Genomic DNA, 22,103 nt, shown 5'->3' with positions numbered 1-22,103 from the left:
CTCGACATTGAGAAACACCCAGTAACCCCTTTAGCTGTTATTTAAAAGTGCATTTGGTACTGATTGCTATACTTCTTAATCATCCCGTCTCGTCATGTTGTTGCAATTGTTTCTTTAACATGGTTCTTGTTGCACACTCATACACATTTTATAATACTTTTCAATATAGTTGTATAATAGTTCCATATTTCCTCCTTTTTCACAACTAAATTCCTCTTACTGTTTATGTATTCACCATTATACACCAAAGACATTCATTTTTTATGTAAACCTAGGCAATCAACTTAATTCTGATAAGATATCGAACACTTTAAGTAATTAATAAATGTGAAGTTGTAAAGTAAAATTAATAATTCAGCTTTTTCTGGTTAAGGTCTGCTATTCAAGTATTGTTTACTCTGCTTCTAGTTATTAGAAAACACTAGAATCTAAAATAATAACAAAACATGTAATATTAGCTTAATTTCGAGTTCTGGCTCCACCTAGTGTCTTATATGTAAACTACATGAAAACAGGTTAAACAGGAAAAATAAGGATTGTTTTTTTGTTATTACCACATTATATTCAAATGGTTTTCAGCCAAAAAGTTGTATAACAATGTGAAGTGGCTTCATCATACAAACTTAAAAAGTAATTACTGTTATATTATCTGTTCATTTATTTTCAAAAAAGGAGTGTTTCATGGTGCCATTTTAGGGTAGTTAGATTCTGCTCTAATACAAGCCAGGAACAAATATACACCAAAAACAAGCAGAAGGAGAAAAGCAATGAGTCATCTGTGTGGGATAAACAATGCTTTATTTGCATGTTGGATGAATATTGAGAGACAAATATCAGTGTAATTGCTGTGAGCAGTAAATGTTGTAATTATTTGGAGAATAGGAAACGTCATTCTGCCTGGAGGAGGGAAGATAACACTGTCAGTATTCTGTAAGAAGGTTGAGTGAGTAAATATTATGGAAAGCTAAGTGTTTGTCAAAAGTAAAAACATCTCATAAATAGTATAAATTAGTGAAAATAATTCAAAACAAATCAAGACAGTTTAAAAGTCTGGTTTAACCTTGAGTCCATATCAATTTATCCTAGTCATTATACTTTTAATTAATATTTGTAGGACAGACATTGTGCACATACAGTAGATAAAAAAAAACACTATATGTAGGACGTTTTTTTTTACAGATTCTTACTCCAAGAGGACCCCTTTTGTTGCCTTTTCATTTTAAGAGTGGATCGTGTTATTTTGGTCCCATTTTGATACTTCATGCTCCAGTCCTGTGAGGCATTTTAGATGTAATTCCTGATGAGCCAGTATGAGCCTTCAGATCTGCAAGCAGGCTGCATTTTCGGACAATTTGATATAAAAAAAAGGGTTGATAAAAGTCTAAGTTTTTATTTTGGCTGGTAAAGACTCCCAACAGACTCGGAAAAGATGCTTCCTCTGAGCGTCTATTATACTGCAGGAAATGATCCCTCCTATCCCTGCCAGTATTTACTGTAGGAGAGCTCCAGAATAGTATTACCTGTGATGAGTTTTCAGGAGATACGCACACTAGTTCTGTTTTAGGTTCAATGCTATTCCCCTTACAAATGCATCCTTTTAAAACTTGTGTACCCTAACATAAATGTAAACATTCTTTTGGAGATGTACAGTCAAATAAAAATGTCCCTCTCAAATCTAAATAAATCAAAAGAAAAAAATTCAGTTCAGTCAAAATGGTATCTTATAAGGAACAGTTCAATATGTTTGGGATATATAATTATTCCCTTATTTGCTACTTAGATGATGACTCACACAGTGAGTTTGCTAGCAACCAGAAGAGACACCAAAAAGTCAATGCTCCCACGTTTAGAAATACTCCCTCAAGTTAAACAACAACTTGTTATTTAGATTCAGGCAGGGGGGGAGTGTGGGAGAGAAAACTCCATCTTAGCAAACCATTTACATCCACACAAAAACCTATAGAACACAATAAAGGCACAGGGAAACCCCAAAAAGCATAATAGGGCCTCTTTAAAATCGTATCATTTTCATCAAGGCTTCTCTCCTTTCATGGAATGTGCCTGCACGCCTCTGCCTGAACCGCATTTCCTTTAAACTCCTGACAGGTTGAGACATCTCTAGAGCTCCAATAAAGAAATAAGGACATTGGTATATGCTAAGAACATTAATAGAATATTTCTAGGCCTTAGCGCAGAACTATAGTGTGTTTCACTCTGAGAACTGTTGGCCAATAAGGATCCTGCTCTGAGACAGCTCAGAATTTAAACTGGATTTTTGTTCTACTACTTTAACACTAAGTATTGTTTTAGTATTAATTCTAAAACAGAGGTTTTGTATTAGCTTGGATAACACAGTATTTTTGATACATACCCAGCCCTTTTGATAATACTGAACTGAATACAAGATTGTTACAGGGCCTGATATTTGAACAAACAAGCAACACTGAGTTAATGCAACAGAGATGGTAGTCAGCCTTGTATATGTTGTTTTAAGGTGGCTTTACCGGCTGAACGCAGATCAGCCTCCTCAGCTTGTTACTCTAAATCTTTAACTAGGGAGGGGAAAGTGAAAAACTACACGGTGCTCTCCACTTCCACCCTACGTCTCTGCGCCGGGACTCTCCTCTGACGTGAGGACTTTACTGAAAATCTTTTGGTAGAATGGGGAGAAGACCAGCTTGTTGAAGTTGATGAGGCGACTAAAGCGCACAGCGAGCTCCTTCACCTCCTTGCTGACCGGAGCAAGGCCTCCTGGGAGAGGAGGGGGGGGCGTTATGTTGATTGGAGTCCAGGGAAGCCAGGAGATAGTTCTGAACACGAGATTCTGAGGGGAACAGAGAGGAGAGGGGATCTGTCACCAACATGTACATTGTAACCCCCGCACAGCACCTGCACCATGCATTTTCTTTTGTAACTGTTAAGTGTTCAAATGAAAAAAAAACAACGCAGTCTTTGTCTATGGCGGTCTTGGGAAAACGAGCCCTTGAAACAGAGCCCCTCTCGTTCTCCATGCTTTGTGGGTTCATGCTTGATGCTGGGTTTTGATCCTTCATATACACCAAATGTCATGTCAGAATCAGAATCATCTTTATTGCCATGTAGGTTTGCACATAAACGTGCTATATGTATATGATGCATACCTAAACACAATTAGAGGAATTAAGTGAAACATTTACAAAAAATATGGCTTAAAAAGCTTTAAAGCTATTTGTAAAAAGATAAGGTAAAGAAATATAAATATACAAAAAAAGAAATACAATACAAGTGGCTGAGCTGAGCATAAAAGAGGTAGCAATTTAACAGGAATGTGCAAAATATAACATTTCAATTTGAAATGCAAAATGTAGGTCGATTTCTCCTGTAATTATAACTGGTTTTTAATGTTGGAATACACATTGCACAAAAAGGGCCATTTCATGTCTTTTCCGTCTGCATTAGCAGTGAAAGCTCTGTTCATTGAAATGTGAAAGTGTAATACAAGAATGTTGTCAGTTACACCTCAGCTCTTTTCCTTACTTCAGTAACCCTGAATCATCAGACAGTTTGCTCTCATTGCATGTTTTAAAGCTGCAGCTACTTTGCACACGTTATAATGTTTGTGTCCTATGTTCATAGTGTATTTCATAGTGGAAGGTTAGTCTACTATAGTGTTTTCTGATTGATTCGGTACCACTTTACAATAAGACTACCCTTATAAAGGGTTTACCAATAGTTTGTAATTCATTTATTAATTAGGTTGTGAACACTTTATAAATCATGAATACGCTTGTATACAGGGTATATGCAGGAATCCTGAAGTCAAATGTAAAACCTTTTAAGACCTTTTTTAAGACCCTTTCCATACATTTTAAGACCTCATCGCCAATTCAAGTTTTAACCGGTTACATTGGCGACACACTTTACCTCACATTGACTATATACAGTATTGATTGTCCTTCCTCCTTATCTTCCAACCATTTGGACGCAAACTTGCATTTCCCCATAACGATGTTGTTTAACAACCGGCGTAAACGGACCTTCGCGCGCTATCAAGCAGTGAGCGTGCGATGTCCTGTTCAGATGACGTCAAATCCAACGGGATGCCATAAATAAACTACACAGAATCACACTACACACCTACGCAATGATTACATTCAGGCAGACTGTAGAATACAACCTCTTTGGACAATTTGTATACTTATTGAAAACAAGCTACAAAACGTAATACCTTGGAAAATGCCGTTTCATACTTTTTAATACTTTTTAATAGCCTTCATTTTCGCTAGATTGATTGATCAACTTTTAATACTTTTTAAGAACCCGCGGACACCCCGATATAAGACATGAGATAAACAGGGCAACTGTGACCAGTTGCTTGCAAAAATAGTGAGCCCATATTTATCTGTACTGCTAAGCCTTATATTGGCTACTTGGCTTACTTCGTCTCCTTCATCAGCCAGCATCCTTGGTATCTGTTGTTCACTGAGTTGATTCTCGCTAAGTAGCCAATATAAGGCTTAGTCATCTTGCCAAATAGTGAGCCTGTGTTGATGTATGACAACTATGTTACACCTGGTTTATAAATGGTTCTTAATGATTAATAAAGTGTTTACAACCTAATTAGAAACCCTTTATGAATCCTTTATAAGGGTAGTCTTATTGTAAAGTGGTACCATTTATTCTGTATATTTTGAGGTTTTAATTTGTATTAAAACTAACAAATTAACTAGTATGTTTTTATCTTGTGTATTTATATTGTATAATCTGTAGATATATGTATTCTATCTTCCTCTTGGTAATATGTATATATTGACTGTTTGTTTAACTCATTGATTGATGATTAATAATGGAATCTCAGTATTGATCAAAATAATGGTGATTATTATTTTGGCTGTAACAGTGCAGAATATGTATTCAGTGTATACACATTTAAACTGGCACTTTGAAAAGTCATTAAAAAGTTAGGATAATATTGTAAGATGTACATTTATTCCACTTGAAGGTAACTATTTCATATGACTTTGTGTTATTGTCTACCTTTTGATGTTAATTATGATATTTGATACAGATAAACATAACAAATCCCAATTGAACCCCTGTGAGTCCCTGCTCTTACCCATGAGCTTGCGGATGGTGTTGCCGGGCAGGATGGTGGCAGAGATCTGTCCCTTCAGAATGCTCTTCCGGTCAGGAGCGTATGGAGAGTAGCCGTGCTGACTCAGACACTTACTCAGCTCCACGCACATTTTCTCCCCGATGGTCGCCAACGCCTCCTCTGCATTGAAAGACCTTAGGGGGGGGGCAATACATAGGATGTCATTTAACACTAGAACCGCCAACGGGTACATTTTACCCGCAGCTGTTTTTTGATTGTATGTAACCTTTTTTCAATAAAATATTCAAGTCTCCCAGTCCGTGACTTTCCCTGAAAGTGTGTTATGTAGCACCCTCTGTTGTTAAAAATTGTCAATATGAAGTCAGATTGAAAAATTGCCAAAACAATTGCCATTTATACCTATATCCGCCAGCGGGTAATATTTACCTCATAGAAAATGCAGCGTAAACATGACGTGTTGCTATAGCAACGCCGTTTGTCTACTGCGGTTCCTTATAGATAGAGAGATAGATTGAGAGAGAGATAGATAGATAGATAGAGATAGAGAGAGAGAGAGAGAGAGAGAGATAGAGAGATTTGTACCTAAACAAAACACAAGTCTAACACCAAGCGTTTAAATCAGCACTGGTAGCGATATTTTATACTTCATGCTATCTGCACAAACTATATCATATGAAAAGCTGAGAGTCCACAGATTCTATTGGTATAAGTTTCATCGTTCAAAACTCACTGTTCTGTATGATAAATAAAAGAACATTGTACCTTGAAAATCAATAGCGGGTACATTTTACCCGTTGGCGGTTTTAGGTATACAGTGACCTCTGGCGGTTCTAGTGTTAAGTACCGAAACACAACCTGTTAAACTGGTGTTAGCATTGTCTCCTCCTTGTGGCAGTGAGAGGAATTACATCAACAATGTCCACGTTGAGCATGATGCATTTAATGTTCATTTTTACCTGTCCAAATGTCCCTTTTTTTCCAGTGGCCATAATATAAAGGTAGGTTTTCAGTTTTGAAACATAACATTATTTTGTTTAGCTATATCATGCAATATTATTTTGTGCACTTGGTGGAGGTCATTATAGGTGGAAGGAAATGGAGCTCAGGGAGAGAACACAGTTGGTGTTTTGGTTTTTACGCATCCCAAAATCCTCTTTTCTTGTTGCCATAAATAGATATAAATAGCAAGATGGTTGTAGTTATCAACGCATGTGCAATACAAGAGATTTCGGTTGTAAAATGTAGTTTAGTTTGCTGTTTTAGCTTGGACTAGTTGAAGTTGAATGCATCACTGTAAGCTAGCGCAGGGAAGTCACCACAGACACCAGCACTCGAGTACACTGCGAAATACAGAGTTTGCCCTGCTGGAGATGGGATTGATTAGCATTGTGTGGAAATGTTGGGCTTGAATATCACAGATATTTATATAGAGCTGCATTTATTGTGCAACAGGTGAGAACAACAACTTGGTTGCTGTAACTTCATCAGTTTGGTTTTACTTGCTGGGACGGCATATTTTAGTCAGACATCAGTTAAAAACATTAGCAGTTTTAGCAGTATGTGATATTTAAGCAGTTTACTAACTGCTTTTAGTTAGCTTTTGACACATCAATTATATACAGATTAGCAATAACATCCATTTGGAATCCTGTGTCTCCCTGTCAGATGTAGACTCACTCTTCTAGGCACTAGTGCAGTTTTGGTCTCAAACAATTCCTGAGAAAAAATATCTGACTCTTTAGCTGTAGCTCAATTCTAATTCTTATCAAAGTATGTTCATGTTGAACATACTTTGTTTATCGTTGACTAGTAGCAAGTTCGATAAAAGCCGATTCTATAGGCGAAAAACATTGGTAGGATAGAGGGAAACTGTTTAGTGAATATTAATATGTTATTTCATGCAATCCAATTTGTAAATAATCTAAATATTGTCTTGACTTATCATAAGATCATTTTGCCTGATACTCACCAACAAAGTTGTTCAACTTAGTTTTATTGCATTTATGCGTGACATTTAAAGCGCTGGTACTCACGGTGTGTTCATGTCGGCCAGCAGGGCACTGACAGTGTTTTTGAGAGTGTCCATCAGCCCTGGCAAGCCTGAGATAGCCTCCCCGGTGGTGGTGTAGATGATGAGGAGCACAGAGGAGAGCAGAACTAGCCGCTCAGCTTCCTGATGCATCTCCTGGAACCGGACCTGATCCATCAAAATTGTCTGTGGAGAGGAGAACAACAGGAACACGGGTTAATGTATCAAACATCTATACAACCAAGAGGGAGACATGACAGACTTCATTCTCACCTCTGGGAAGGGCTCTGAGGCATGGTCCCACTTCAGCAAGCGTATATAGGCTTTATTATGAACATTAACAGCAGAGAGGGGGGCGGGGGGGTCAGAGGAGGCAGCAGTAGAACCGTCCGTCTCTCTCAGGCTTCTCACTGTGTCCTCAAGCCACTTCTCAGTGAAGTCTAAGGCATCTAAAGAACAGAGCATTTCATTTGTAGCTTTACTAGATACAGCCGATCCCTGTTTTCCCACACAAATATATGCAATATCCATCCATTGCCTGCTTTTGAAAAGAGAAATCCAGAATCACACATGCACATGCAGTTGAGAGGTCAGAGCGGAGGCAGCCAGTCTAGCCGGCGCCAGTGAGCAGTTGGGGGTTAGGTGCCTTGCTCAAGGGCACTTCGGCAGTGGCCCAGGAGGTGAAATGGCTTGGACCATTCGGTCCAAAGTCCAATCCCATACAGACTGAACCACTGCCGCCCTTACAATCGAGATCACACATTTCTCAGCCCGCATGCTATGTACTAATATTTGGAAGAATAAGCATCATGCAAATATTGTATGACCTATGTCAAAGCAGACGAGCTGTAGCACATGTCAACAAGACAAACAAAGCATCAAATGAGATATGATTTATTATGTTGGAATGCTCTTTGAGTATAAAAGATGTTGTGAATTTTTTTTGGGCATTTTAAGCATTTAACTTAAAGGTGGGGTATGTCATTTATTTCAGAAACACTTTTTGTTATATTCCATGGAATGCTCTTAACCAAGCCGTAATACTGTAAAAAGCACGACCAATCATCTGAGCCGGCCGGGGAAAAATAACTGGATGGCCTACCTGCCTGTCAGCCTTCCATCTGTGCACAAACTTATCTCGTGCCCTCATTGGTCATGTGCGCGTTCGTGTGTGTTGGAGGAGGGGCTCTGTAAGGAAGTCTGAAGGAAGAGGCAGATTTTCTCAGTCTGTGTACTTTCAAATTCTAGCGCACTCGAGCTGGTTTCTCCGAAATGACATACCCCACCTTTAATTGAATCTACTTGTTTCCAGATTCCTTTGTAAGACTTCCAGTCATTAAGTCATTAAGCTTTAGGGGACACCACATGAACTAAAGATATTTCACTTACTGTGTGTCTTTCCTTAGATTCAAATATAAATAAATACGTTAATTCTGTACCTTTTTACGCTAAACAAGCATCGCAACACAAAAATGTGTAGGTCTGTTCCAAACATCTATATATATTTTTTCAAATTTTCAATTGAGATTAGATGTCTTATGTCATATTTTATAACTCCACTATAGACGCACAATCGATTTTTTGTTATTGTGGTTGTATAAATGTAAGTTATGGAGCTGCAGGACGGTTGCTACCTCTCTTTGAGAGCAGAACAAAATGAATGATTGATGAAATGATTGCAGACGAAATGTGTTTTTTTTTTTAAATGGTAAAACATATCCTTTAGCTAAATATTTGAAATAAAATGACTAATCTAATGAAAGAGAGATTCCTTACTGGGCTGTTTCTCCACAAACTCCTGGAACTTGCTCCTCTCGTACTCAACAGATTGCTGCATCAGATGAGGCCGGAGGCTGGTCAGGGCAAAGTTGGCCATGTCCACCTTCATCAGGTCCAGCACAGAGAATATTGCCCTAGGAGGGGGGAGGACAGAGGAAGACAGAGACAGAAAACAGATCACTGTATGTTATGAAATAAAAAAATACCAAAGAGGTTTGAAATTCCATGTCCAACTTGGCTGGGGTTCATATTGTTATTCTTATTCATTAAAGTGTGCATAGATTGGTTAAGGAATGAGTCCTAAATCTGGAAACGAGTTAGCATTCTAGCTAGTGTTAATTTCGTTGACTAAAACTATGACGAAATATGTTCGTCAACAACCTTTTTTTCCATGACGAAAACGAGACGATGACGAGACGGCACCGACGGCAGTAAACAATAACTGTAACGAAATCATCATGCAATATCGTTGACGAAAAATGAGGAGACGAAATATTATCAAAGACAACGTTACATCTCTGATAGTCAGTTTTTCTCCCAGCAGTTCAATTTCCGGTGCTGCGGCTGGGCAGCAGCTGTGTGTCTGTGCTGCGGGCGGCGGTACATTTGAAATACACCGGACAGCGGCACAATATGAACTGTCAGGAAGACTCGGGTCTAACTCATGGTCTAACTAACCTTATGTAACAGAAAATAAAATGGCAACAACAGGGCTTGGGAGCAGTGGTCGCGTTAACCGAATACCCCGTCCCCCCCTGTCCCGGCAGCGCGAGTGAGTGACGAGTTGTGTACAGACTCGACGGGTAATAATGGATTATGACGGAAATGTTACGATCCTGTCCGTCAAAATGACTGACAACGAAAAAGTCTAACGCCACCACTGCTTGGGAGAAAGAAACGATGTGATATTTGGGCCCATTTTCGCTACAATGAGCCGGAGAAAAAAAGCAAATGCATTGTTTTATCAGAAGGGAAGCAATGTGGCCATAACACAGCTGGTAAAAACACCACAAACCTGACCAGATACTCTCTGCAAAGCTGCTTTCTTAATCATTCAACCTGTCCATCAAATAAGGACAAGATATCATATTATTGTGAAATAAGTTTGAGTAAAATGACAAATGATTGGTTTTGGCTAGACTAGTTTGACTGAAATGTTCTATATAATCTGATAACTAAAAAAGACTCAACAGTTTTCATTGGCAAAAAGTAGACTAAAATAATTAGTTTTCTTTGACTAAAATAAGACTAAAATGCTCAGACTTTTAGTCGACTAAAACTTGACTAAATAAAAACAGGATGAAGGTTACTAAATATGACTAAAACTAAAAAGGAAATTTAACACAGGACTAAGACTAAAACTAAATAAAAAAATAGCTGACGAAATTAACACTAATTCTAGCACATCCAGTTCCCTTGTCTCCAAGTCAATGTTTTATATAGAATGGCATATATTATGGGTCTCAGGAATAGAACATTATATACAAAACATATCTATGATGTGTTTAGCTTGAAAAAAAAAAAAAAAGAGGAGGGGGAGCTTGTGCCTGCTCAGAATTCTACGAGATACAGCGATATATAATGCTGCTGTGATTAAATGCCATATCATGTTCCAAACCACATCAAGGATTATTTCTGAAACAGTATGGAGCTCAAATGCTTTTTCTCTTGCGGGTTTACTACAAGGTGAGTACCTTTTTATATTTCCTGCTTTTTAACACATGCTCTCTCCAGTACAGGTTAGCTCTGAGTGTTAGCGATGCTTGCTAATGTAAACAAAGACCATATTACGTCCAAAACAGTCGGGCATTGTTTCTGATAGGGCCGTGGGTGTAAAGCCAGCCCACATTTCCGATATTACGTCAAATCAGGATCAGCTCCGTTGTACCCCCGTTTTTAGAGATGTGGGTACGGAGGAAAAATAAAGGATGTTTTGTTTTCTGACACTTTGTGAGTTCCCTGACACACCGGGGACACATATTCAAGTGTAAAAGACATCAAAAAGTGCATTTTGCATGATAGGAGACCTTTAAGACATAATATACGTTAGAAAATACTGAATAAAAATGTTTTTACGAGTCAAAAAAGGCAATTGCTAACAAGTGACTAAATGGGACTATTAAACATCATAACAGCAAACATTAGCCGCTATTATGGTGTTGTCGTGAAGTCAGGCAACCGCGATGTAGTTAGTTTATTGCCTAACGTTAGCTTTTTCAACTACTATTAAAAGTGTTGAAAATATGTTGAGATCATTTTTTGAAATAATCCAATGGAAAAATCCCATTGCTTTTTGTCGTAGGAGCCCTTGCGATGCTAACCTCCCTGTCGGCCCTCAAAAAGACGTCATCCCTGCACCACTCTATTGGGTTTGTGAGCCTGCTAGCTCATCTCTTATCATCCTCTATGATAACGTTGGCCCAGCACAAGCTGACCTCTGCACTGTAATGGACTGGAATTAAATGTCACCTAATCTTAAAATAAACTGTTCCCTGGAACATGCAGGACTAATAATACTTGGCTTACTTCAGCAGAGGCACCATTTCTGTGATCTCCTTTAGCTTTCTGATGTCCTCATCTCTGCAGGGGGCACACTGCGAGCCCATCATCATGACGATGAAATGGGACAGTTGACCAATGTCCACCACTCCTTTCTCAGCCTGCTGCTGGATTAGAGGCAGATCCAAAACCTCCTCGATCTGGGTGCGTAGACGGACGTTTAACGGCATCACGAATGAGAGCAAAATCTATGAGGAAGGAAATAGATGATGATTGTTGTCAGTGGAAAGGAAAGACAGAGTAATCGGTATTAGGGACAGATATTCTACATTGGTATGGCATGTAGTGCTGCACAATCATTGGAAATTGTACTGAATCACAATATATTCACTCACTCGCCACTTGCAGTGTCTTATATAGGTTTTAGTGCATGTAAATGTTCTACAAAGGCCAAAATCCCAAAGTTCTCTCCAGAGGGAGTTTCTCTACCACCAACACCCCTTCTATTGGCCAGCACTCAAACACATTGTACGTGACAGGCTAAGGGGTGGAACATCTCTAGACAGAGCAGGCCAGCTAGCCAATCAGAGCAGACTGGGCTCTGGTTTCAGACAGAGGGTGAAAAGAGGTGCTGCAGCACAGGCAGTATGAGAAAAATAAAAGAGCTTTTGAACATTAAAATATGGAGACATGTCACAGTAGAGGCACTTATTTGATTCATTCTATATTGGAACAACTTTCACGAAAACCAATTTCCCCCTGGGATTATTGAAATGTTTCTGATTCTGATAAACTATATTATTCAGATTTAACAAAACATAATTGTTTGGTACAGATCCTCTTAAAAAAAAAAAAAGTATCACACCGTAATAATTTATTATATCACGAATGATAATGATAATGATAAATAAAATGACCAATGACCAATCCCTCCAATATCATTAACTGATATTGCAATTGCAATATCAGTTAATGAATCACAATTAGTTATTTTGATAAACCATGACCTTCTCAATAAACAGCTGCGGGATCATATCTGAAGAGTTAAAATAGGAACACATATTTTCAGAGCTTTGGAGTCATCGGGGACGTTTTGATTTCCAGGAATAAAACAAAAAACATCTGCCTCACCTCTTTGATCTCCGCCAGCAGTTTGATTAAATGTCCGTACGTCTGTGGTTCGTCCGTCAACTGAGTTTCCAAACACTCCCAGAATGCTTTGTGCATGATCTCTTTCACTTTGTGCTCCAAACTGTACAGGGGCACAGCAGAGGTTGTTACTACAAAACAGTGGTGGAAGACGTACTCAGATTTTCTACTTAAAGGACTCCTTTTCAATAATTTATTATCGGTCTCAGATATATACAAAACATGTCTCTGAAGTGTTTGGCTGAAATCCCAAACAGATCATGCATTGTAGCATGCCATATACCCCTAAAAAAAGGTTGCATTTTTTGGGCTGATTTCAGAATAGTATATATAATTTTACTGGAATATAGTTACTGGTCCAATAATGTGAATATAATTTAAATGTGATGCTCATAAGGGGTGGAGCCCACTTTAATTACGTTTTTTATTATTATTTAAAAAATATATAATTCTTTTTTTTTAAGTTATCTAAATTAATAATAGTCCAATGTCCATCTTAAATCATTAGTTGTTTTATTTATTTATTTTAATAATATGAACCTGCATATAACTTAAAAGAAGTATATAGTTAACCGTTTGCCTGCAAAATGTACTAGAAGTATTTTGTACCATAAAATGAACATACTGAAGTCCCTTAACATTTTACTGAGGTATAGTACTTGAGTAAATATACATTCCTTATGAAGCAAGAGAGGAGTAACTCAATAACAGGGACTTTCAAATCAGTGACTCTACTTGACTCAATTCTCACCTCCCCTCAGGAGGCTCTGCAGGTTTGACTTGGAAATCGCTGTTGACAATTATTTCATGGGCCAGAACCATGTTGGAGACTCCTTTGGCCGTCTGCATCAGGTCCTCCACAGACACAAACTTGGGGGGGCTGGCTGTGAGGGAAATCCATCTTTTAATGATTTAACAACATAACACATCAGAGGGTAATTTCCCAAAACAATAATACCGTCATACCGCCAACAAACTGCAGTTGAACTAATAAGAAAACATGGTGCATTTACTCTTATTTTGAAGCGGATATAGTGTAAAAACAGACATACATCAGACACATTACCTCACAGGATAAATATTACTCCTAATTGCAAGCTACTGTACAAATGTTTTATGTATTTAATGTATATAGTACACTATGTTTATATGTTAAGTAGATTAGAGAGGATTCTTACTTATTCTGGATATTTTATAGTGTTTAGATACTCTGAATACATTTATTTCTTACTGACAATATGTTGATAATGTTTTGAAATGTACATTTGTTTATGTTTATCTATATTTTATTTATATTCTATTCTATTTTTAAGTAATTGTGTAATTCTTGTAGATTGACTGTCAAAATGCTGCTGCTAAAGTATCCATCCATAAAATGGTGAATGTTTCATCTCTGGGTGTCAATGATAATCCAATTTATAACCGAGATAATTAAAAAGTCCCAAATGCAAAATTCTGAATATATTTGAACATGTATTTATTTATTTTTCTAAATTAAAATATATATATTTCTTTTTTGTAAAAAAATGTCCCACATATTTTTTCTTTTATAGGATATGTACATTTCGGTTAATCGGTTAACCGTTTTTTTGGGGGTCGAATATTCGAATATACATTTGCTTTCAAATTCCCATCCCTACTATGTACTGTGTAATTTATCTGCTGGACATGATACAAATGTGATTGTATTGGTATACATGTTCATAGTTTTGCTAACCTGTAATATAGTATGCTTAAGATATATAACATATTATAAGTATAAGCACTTTTTATCAGGTTACAAATTATAAGTATGTTCTTATTCCTTTAAAGGAGAGGTGTCATGCTTTTCCGGTTATTACCCGTCCCCTTGTGTGTTATGAAGGTTTTTATGCATGTAAACGGTCTGCAGAGTCAAAACCCTCAAAGTACACCCTGTAGCGAGTAAAACTCTAACACAGAAAAGACCTCCCCAAAACGCCTCGTTGGAGATACGTCATTGTCCATTTGATTCTTCCGGGTACGGCATGATGTAATGCCGTACCCGGAACGAAATGGACCAATCCGTGGAGCCGTTACGTTACGTCGGCGGAGCCGTTACGTTAAGCCCCCGCTGATTGGTCCAAATTGACCAATCCACGGACTTCCTCACACACAGGCAGCTCTGCTGATTTCTCCTCCCTGGCTGCAGGCTGATAACAGACAGTTGGGATCGCGGCGAAATTCTCTCTGCAGACCCATTCTCACAGCGTTTATCAACCTTTTTCTTACTCAATATCAAGCCACACTTATTGTTTTTACTTCGGCTGTGACTTTGTGTGTGCTCAGGATGAGTTTGGCTGTGTTTGGCTGTGTATCGCTAACAAGGAAACAACACCTCCACGGAGCTCAGCGCGATTCACAACGTCCCGACCAATCAGAGCACACTGTGCTCACAGGGAGGGTGGGGGCTGGAGCTATTGGAGCTACAACGAGCCGTTAAAGGCAGAGAGTGAAATTCAGTGAATACACGTAGTTTACAGAGATGCTGTATGAGAAACCAATGTGAGTTTGGAAAAATGCACAATATAAATCTATTCTAGTATACCTCAACAATGGAATTATGATCAGTGGAAATGGCCATGACACCTCTCCTTTAAGGATCATTGCAACCTATATAAATAAATAAAATAAAATGTCATTTTTTCTGAGACGGTGAAAATACTGTGAAAATATCATACTGAGGTATAAACTACATGAGCCATTTAGTGTCCGTGAATATGTCAGATAAACCTCAAAATGAAAAAGGCCTTGTTGGTACATATTGCCAAACCACACCTGTCCTTATTTTAAGTCGGGTTAGAGTGGGTCAAGCTGAGGGGATGATATTGCTGGAGCCGGGTTAATAGCTAAGAAAGGCAATCAGCCTAGTGATGAGGGTAGTATTTTTTTACGAGAACATTAAAGGTGGGGTATGTAATTTTCGAATGCGCTAGAATTTGAAAGTACACAACCGGAAAAAATCTGCGTCTTCCTTCAGACTTCCTCACAGAGCCCCTCCTCCAACACACACAAACGCGCACATGACCAATGAGGACACGAGATAAGTTTGCGCACAGATGGAAGGCTGACAGGCAGGTAGGCCATTACAGCGCCACGGCTTCCACAGATGAATTTTTTGTATTTATTTATTGTCAAAGCATTTAATATATTCATTGCTATCGGGATGTTAAGAGCATTCCATGGAATATAACAAAAAGTGTTTCTGAAATAAATTACATACCCCACCTTTAATGTTTGTTGTTGTTTAATTTCCCGTTGAGTGCCAGATGTTTGTCAATAACTGCGGATAATTTGGTAGGTAGCAGATTGAAGTCAACTGAGGTCAAGAACTGGAAAGCTTTATCCTGAACATCCAGGTCAAAAGAACTGAGACCACCTGCAAAAGTAGCTTCCTGGGCCACAGCTGTCCAACATCAATTATTTATCCAGGATGCTAGTCGCCCTGATAATATATGTATGAGCAAATATTCTCACATATGTACATCCTTATTATTTTTAATCTGAGTTCACTTTCTCTTGGAATGTTTCTACTCGAATAAAACTGATGTTGGATTAGAAATACATAATCCATTTGGACTCATGGCTGTTTCTCTGTGTAGCTAAAGTAAATTATCCTGTTTCTCACCTTGGGGAGTGTTCCCTCTTTGTGGGCTCGGAGTATTTGCCCGGATCCTCTTACTCACTGTCCCCTCAGTAGCATGCTGCGTCCTCTCCTCCTTCGACTCCTTGTCTCCTCCAACTTGGTCATTCTCCTTTTGCATGCTCTGCAAGAAATCAGATGCAGTTCAAGTATCCAATCAGCAGTTATTTAAGGAGATTGCAGCACACACACAGTAACTGTGATTTTTCTAGAGATGCAGCCTTGCTACATCAGTGAACGGCATTTGTAACATACTGGGATTTCATATTACAGTCCAAATAGGAGCTGGAGATGCAGGTTTGTTTTTATTGTCATCCATGCATGATGACATCACCTTTAAGGCAGGGGAGTCAGTGTGCCAGTGCGACGCTCAGGTGGTGAATACAGCAGAGGTAAACAGAATAAGAGCTAACAGCCCTGTGGCTTTCTGCAGAAACGTTACTAACCTTGTAGTCAGCGGGAAAAATGAAAGAGCAAAGAGATGTGTTAGCTCAACTTCTGTACCGCTAGCTTTAGTCAACAACAACAAAGCCTCCTTATGACACAGCTACTCCTTCATAACCCGGCCGGCAATAGGGAAATTATCACTGACCAATGGTTTCACAACTTCAGCACTGCCAGCCACCGTCTTCAACAGAAGGAACGTTTTGTTTAAAACAAAGAAACTCAAGCTTACAGAAGTCGCACCGTGTTCTCTTTTTACATGCGTAGGGTCGCAGCTAAGCTAACCGAGCAACACTTCCTGTTTTGGGCGGGACTAAATTGACGTAACAGCCCAGCCCACTAGCGCACCCAAATAAACACACTGAGTTAGTGTAGAGTATTCGCATTTGGTCTCTGTTGTCCTTCTGCAGACACCGTACCGGTGGTAGGGATCTACAGGCGTGGTTCGTGTATTGTGATGATAACAGCCATGTGGATATAATGTTGCTCCGTCACTAATAGGTTATTAAACCAAGTTCTATGATAAACATGACTCGTTTATAAGAACATCAAACATGGTGTCAGAAGTCAAGTCTCCGGAGTTTTTTTTTTCGGCTGATTTTTCACGTCTAGGTGACGTTTGCGAGGACAACTAAGCCTGCTCCACGACGCATGCAGCTAAGCTAACATGGCGGATGGATTCCGGAGACCCGACCCACTCGTCTTTGACGGTAACATCGCAGAGAACTGGCGAATATTCGAACAGGAATATGACATTTTCATCGCGGCGGCACACTATGACAAGCCAGCACGCACACGAGCATACATTCTCCTCAATATAGCGGGACCAGAGGCCATCGAGCGCGAGAGGTCTTTCGTCTATGCGGCTGAAGTGAGGGGTCCTGGCGTGGATGCGCCCATCATCACTCATGCTGAGTCTAAAGAAGACCCGGAGTGTCTGAAAAGAAAATATAGGGAGATGTGCAACCCTCAAACAAATGTCACTATGGAAAGACACAAGTTCAATACAAGGAATCAAAATGTTAGTGAGCCAATTGAATCGTATGTCAGTGCTTTAAGGATCAAGGCAAAGAGCTGCACATTTGGGAATCTCTATGAAGAACTAATCAGAGATAGACTGGTCTGTGGTATCAGTAATGACAACTTAAGGAAAGTGCTCCTGAGAGACTGTGATTTAACACTAATCAAAGCTGTTAACATATGTCAGATCCATGAGATGACTGAAGAGCACAATAAAACGCTAGCTATGCCACAGCACTCTGCCACAAACGTGGATTCAGTTCAGACTTACCAGAGAGGAACACGAAAATACGACAACAAAAGGAAACCTCAGGCAGATACACATGGATTTAGCTGTATTTCCAACTGCTACAACTGTGGAGGTAGTCATGCAGCAAAGAGGGACAACTGTCCAGCTAATGGTCAACAGTGTCATACCTGCAAAAAGTGGAATCATTTCAAAAAGTGTTGCAAGTCCATACAACAAACATATAACAAGCAAGGGCCCAGGAGGATAGTTCATCAACTAGAACCTGATCAAGCTGATACAACTACAGATGAAACATTCTATGTTGACGGCGTAACACTGCAAGTAAGTGTTGATGCAACTGATGCACAGATAAAAAAAAAGGATGAGGCTTTTGTCACTGTGCACATTAATGACAATATAGTTGAGATGAAAGTAGACACTGGTGCGAAGTGCAATGTTCTGTCAAAAATATCACTCAATGTGATAAAAGGAGATGAACAAATACAGACGTGTTTTAAATCCACTAATCTTGTTGCATATGGTGGAAGCAAAATCAAAACTGCGGGCGTAGTCAGACTGCAGTGCCACCTAGTGGGAAAAGTCCACACACTACCATTCTACATTGTAGAAGAGGATGTCCTGCCACTGCTTGGGCTACGAGCGTGCAGACAGATGGGACTAGTTTCATTCAGTGAAGCAGTTCATCAATTAAGCCCCACTGACGATGATTTTTCAGTTGAGATCCAAACAGAATACAGCGATCTCTTCTCTGATGAGCTTGGAAAGCTACCTGTGACGTACTCCATGACTCTCGACCCGGATATAAAACCAGTCGTTCGTCCTGCACATCGCATACCTTTGGCTATGAAAGACAGAGTCAAAGCTGAACTCGACAAGATGCAGGAACTGGGCGTCATTATTCCTGTCTCAGAGCCCACTGATTGGGTGTCCTCTATGGTAGCCACTAACAAAAAGGACAAACAAGAAATCAGGATATGCATTAATCCAAGAGACTTGAACACTGCTCTGAAAAGACCACACCATCCTATGCGTACTGTGGAAGAAGTCGCTACACACATGTCAAAAGCAACTATGTTTTCTGTATTGGATGCAAAGAGATCCTTTTGGCAGGTTCCACTCGACCATAAGTCTTCCATGTTAACCACTTTCAGCTCCCCTTTTGGTCGTTACAGATTTCTAAGAATGCCATTTGGAATCAATTCTGCCAGCGAGGTGTTCCAGCGCTCCATGGAACAGATCTTCGTTGGATACCCCTGTGAAATCATCGTTGATGATATCATTATTGCAGGTAAAGATGTTGCAGAGCACGACGCCAACCTGAGAAAAGTGCTTAACAGGGTCAGGGAGGTTAATTTAAGGCTTAACCCCCTCAAGTGCAAGTTCAGGCTAAGCCAAGTCGGCTATGTCGGCCATGTTTTCACCAGTGAAGGACTCAAAGCAGATCCTTCCAAAACAAGTGCTATTAGTGAGATGCCAGTGCCAGCAGACGTCCCAGCCTTACAAAGATTTCTGGGGATGGTCAACTACCTTGGAAAGTTCATACCAAACTTCAGCCAGCTGTCAGCTCCACTACGGCAGCTCACACATAAAGACACAGAATGGACATGGCATGAACAGCAGCAGAAAGCTTTTGAAGATTTAAAGAAACGCATGTCTTGCCCACCGGTGTTGCTATACTATGATGTTGACAAGCCAGTGACACTTACCTGTGATGCTTCACAGTACGGACTCGGTGCAGCGTGTTTGCAGGAAGGAAAACCCGTAGCGTATGCTTCGCGTACGCTAACTGAAACGGAAACCAGATATGCTCAAATCGAAAAAGAGCTGTTGGCAGTGGTCTTTGCATGTTCAAAATTCAATGACTATATCTATGGTAAACCAGTCACTATTGAAACAGACCACCAGCCCCTCGTCACCATACTAAAAAAGCCCATACACACAGCACCTGCAAGACTACAAAGAATGATGCTACGACTACAAAAGTACGACATCACTCTTGTGTACAAATGCGGAAAGCAAATGTTCCTGGCTGACACTTTGTCGCGAGCTCCCCGCAGCTCCACAGTTCAGCAAGCTGAAGAAGAGGACAACTTCGACGTAATGACTGTTAACTACATATCTTCTTCTCGCTTAGAAGAGTTAGAGAGGCACACCGCTGAAGACATGACTCTGCAAACACTCAGCACCACTGTCAGACACGGGTGGCCCGCTAAACAGCATAATCTTCCACATGCCATTAGACCGTATTTTCCTTTCAGAGACGAACTGATTGTTGAAAATGGAGTCATAATGAAGGGTCACAAAGCAGTTATTCCTCTGTCACTACAGAAAGAATACATCAGCATCATGCACAGAGGACATCCTGGTGAAGAAGCTACAAAGCGGAGAGCACGTGGCATTGTTTTCTGGCCAAATATGACAGACAACATTCACACAGAAATACAGTCATGCTCTGTATGTAACAGCACAAAACCACACCAGCAGAAAGAACCACTCCATCTGCATCCAGTTCCAGACCTGCCGTGGTCAACTGTAGCAACTGACATCTTTGAGTGGCACAATCAGCAATACTTAGTGCTAGTGGACTCATACTCAGGCTGGTATGAGATAGACATGCTTCGTGATATCACTGCAGCAACAGTCATTGCAAAGCTGAAAAGACATTTCTCAGTTCATGGAGCACCTCACACACTCATGTCAGACAATGGAAGGCAGTTTACTAGCCAGCGCTTTAAAGACTTTGCCTCACAGTGGGACTTCACTCATATTACCAGCAGCCCTGAGTATCCCCAGTCCAACGGGCTAGCTGAACGGGCTGTGCGCAGTGCGAAGCAGCTCATGGAGAAATCTCATAGAGATGGAACTGATGTTTTTCTTAACCTATTAAACATCAGGAATGTACCACGTGACACAAAATTAGGATCTCCTGCACAGAGACTGATGTCGAGACAAACACGTACAACACTCCCAGTCTCGGTGAAGCTGCTTGAGCCAGATATGCGTCACCCACAAGAGGTAAAAGCCCAGCTTCTAAACAAGAGGTTGTATCAAAAACAGTGCTATGATAAGTCAAGCCGACCACTACAACCTTTGATGGAAGGACAGGTTGTTAGGATGCAGACCCCACAAGGTTACAACAGGACTGGAATGATTCAAGAGATCTGCAAGGAACCCCGGTCGTACGTCGTCCACTCAGAGGGGAAGCTGTACAGAAGGAATCGTAGGCACATTCTGCCTGTAGATGAGCCGGTCCCGTCACGCACCTCTACAAGTGACACCGATCATCAAGACACAGGACTTGAGTTTACAGATTGTGACACACACACACAGGAATCACTGAACAGTGAACACATGAGGGCTGATGTTCCCACAGCTAAACTGCTGTCAGACACTCCCGAGAGTGTCTACAGGACACGCTCAGGCCGTGCTATCAAGCCTAATCCCAAATACAGAGACTGAAGCTTTGTCATGTATGCACAAACATACCACTCTGAGAACAGTGACTCTAAACTGTTAGTTCACACAGTAATGCCATATTGAGACTTAAAGTTTTGTTTCACAGTGCAAATGTACTCTATTTTAGTAATCTACTTTGTTACTGTAGTAATTACCGAGTTAATTGCTACACTCATTCTTTGAGATTGTGTAGTGTTCATCAGTTACTAAATGCACACATAGTTTGATAATGTGTACATTCGCAGCATTTTGTATGTTCTGTCATATGTGTTCAGTATAACAGTTTTGTTCATTACTGTAGGAAGAGCTAAAGAAAGGGGATGTAGAGTATTCGCATTTGGTCTCTGTTGTCCTTCTGCAGACACCGTACCGGTGGTAGGGATCTACAGGCGTGGTTCGTGTATTGTGATGATAACAGCCATGTGGATATAATGTTGCTCCGTCACTAATAGGTTATTAAACCAAGTTCTATGATAAACATGACTCGTTTATAAGAACATCAAACAGTTAGGATTTTATTATTCAATAATACAATTTATGTATGTGTTATTATATATAATTTATTCATAAAGTATTGACCTAGAAGACAATTGAAATGTTTGACAACATTTCTTTCAAATACAAAATATTCATACTTTATTATAATCCCCCAATAAAACACCTAGGTTTACCTTATTGCACTGTAGAAGTTGTAAGAAAATAGACAAACATCGATCTTTGA

General features: G+C 39.7%; 1 protein-coding gene across 1 annotated transcript; it reads right to left on the bottom strand.

Annotated features, from left to right (window-relative positions):
* Window positions 1–777: 777 nt before the first annotated feature.
* Window positions 778–16,967, bottom strand: tcp11l1 (t-complex 11, testis-specific-like 1). Its single transcript, XM_034141626.1, is given in 11 exon segments — window positions 778–2,758; window positions 2,760–2,824; window positions 5,096–5,268; window positions 7,129–7,310; window positions 7,398–7,573; window positions 8,901–9,037; window positions 11,430–11,650; window positions 12,534–12,654; window positions 13,303–13,435; window positions 16,198–16,336; window positions 16,659–16,967. Coding segments are annotated over 10 exon segments (1,503 nt in total). The 5' UTR covers window positions 16,334–16,336; window positions 16,659–16,967; the 3' UTR covers window positions 778–2,599.
* Between the last annotated feature and the right edge of the window lie 5,136 nt (window positions 16,968–22,103).

The sequence above is a fragment of the Trematomus bernacchii genome, unplaced genomic scaffold (genome assembly GCF_902827165.1).
Source record: "Trematomus bernacchii unplaced genomic scaffold, fTreBer1.1, whole genome shotgun sequence".
In the NCBI taxonomy this organism is placed as follows: Eukaryota; Metazoa; Chordata; class Actinopteri; order Perciformes; family Nototheniidae; genus Trematomus; species Trematomus bernacchii.
This window is presented reverse-complemented; position numbering and strand designations above follow the sequence as displayed.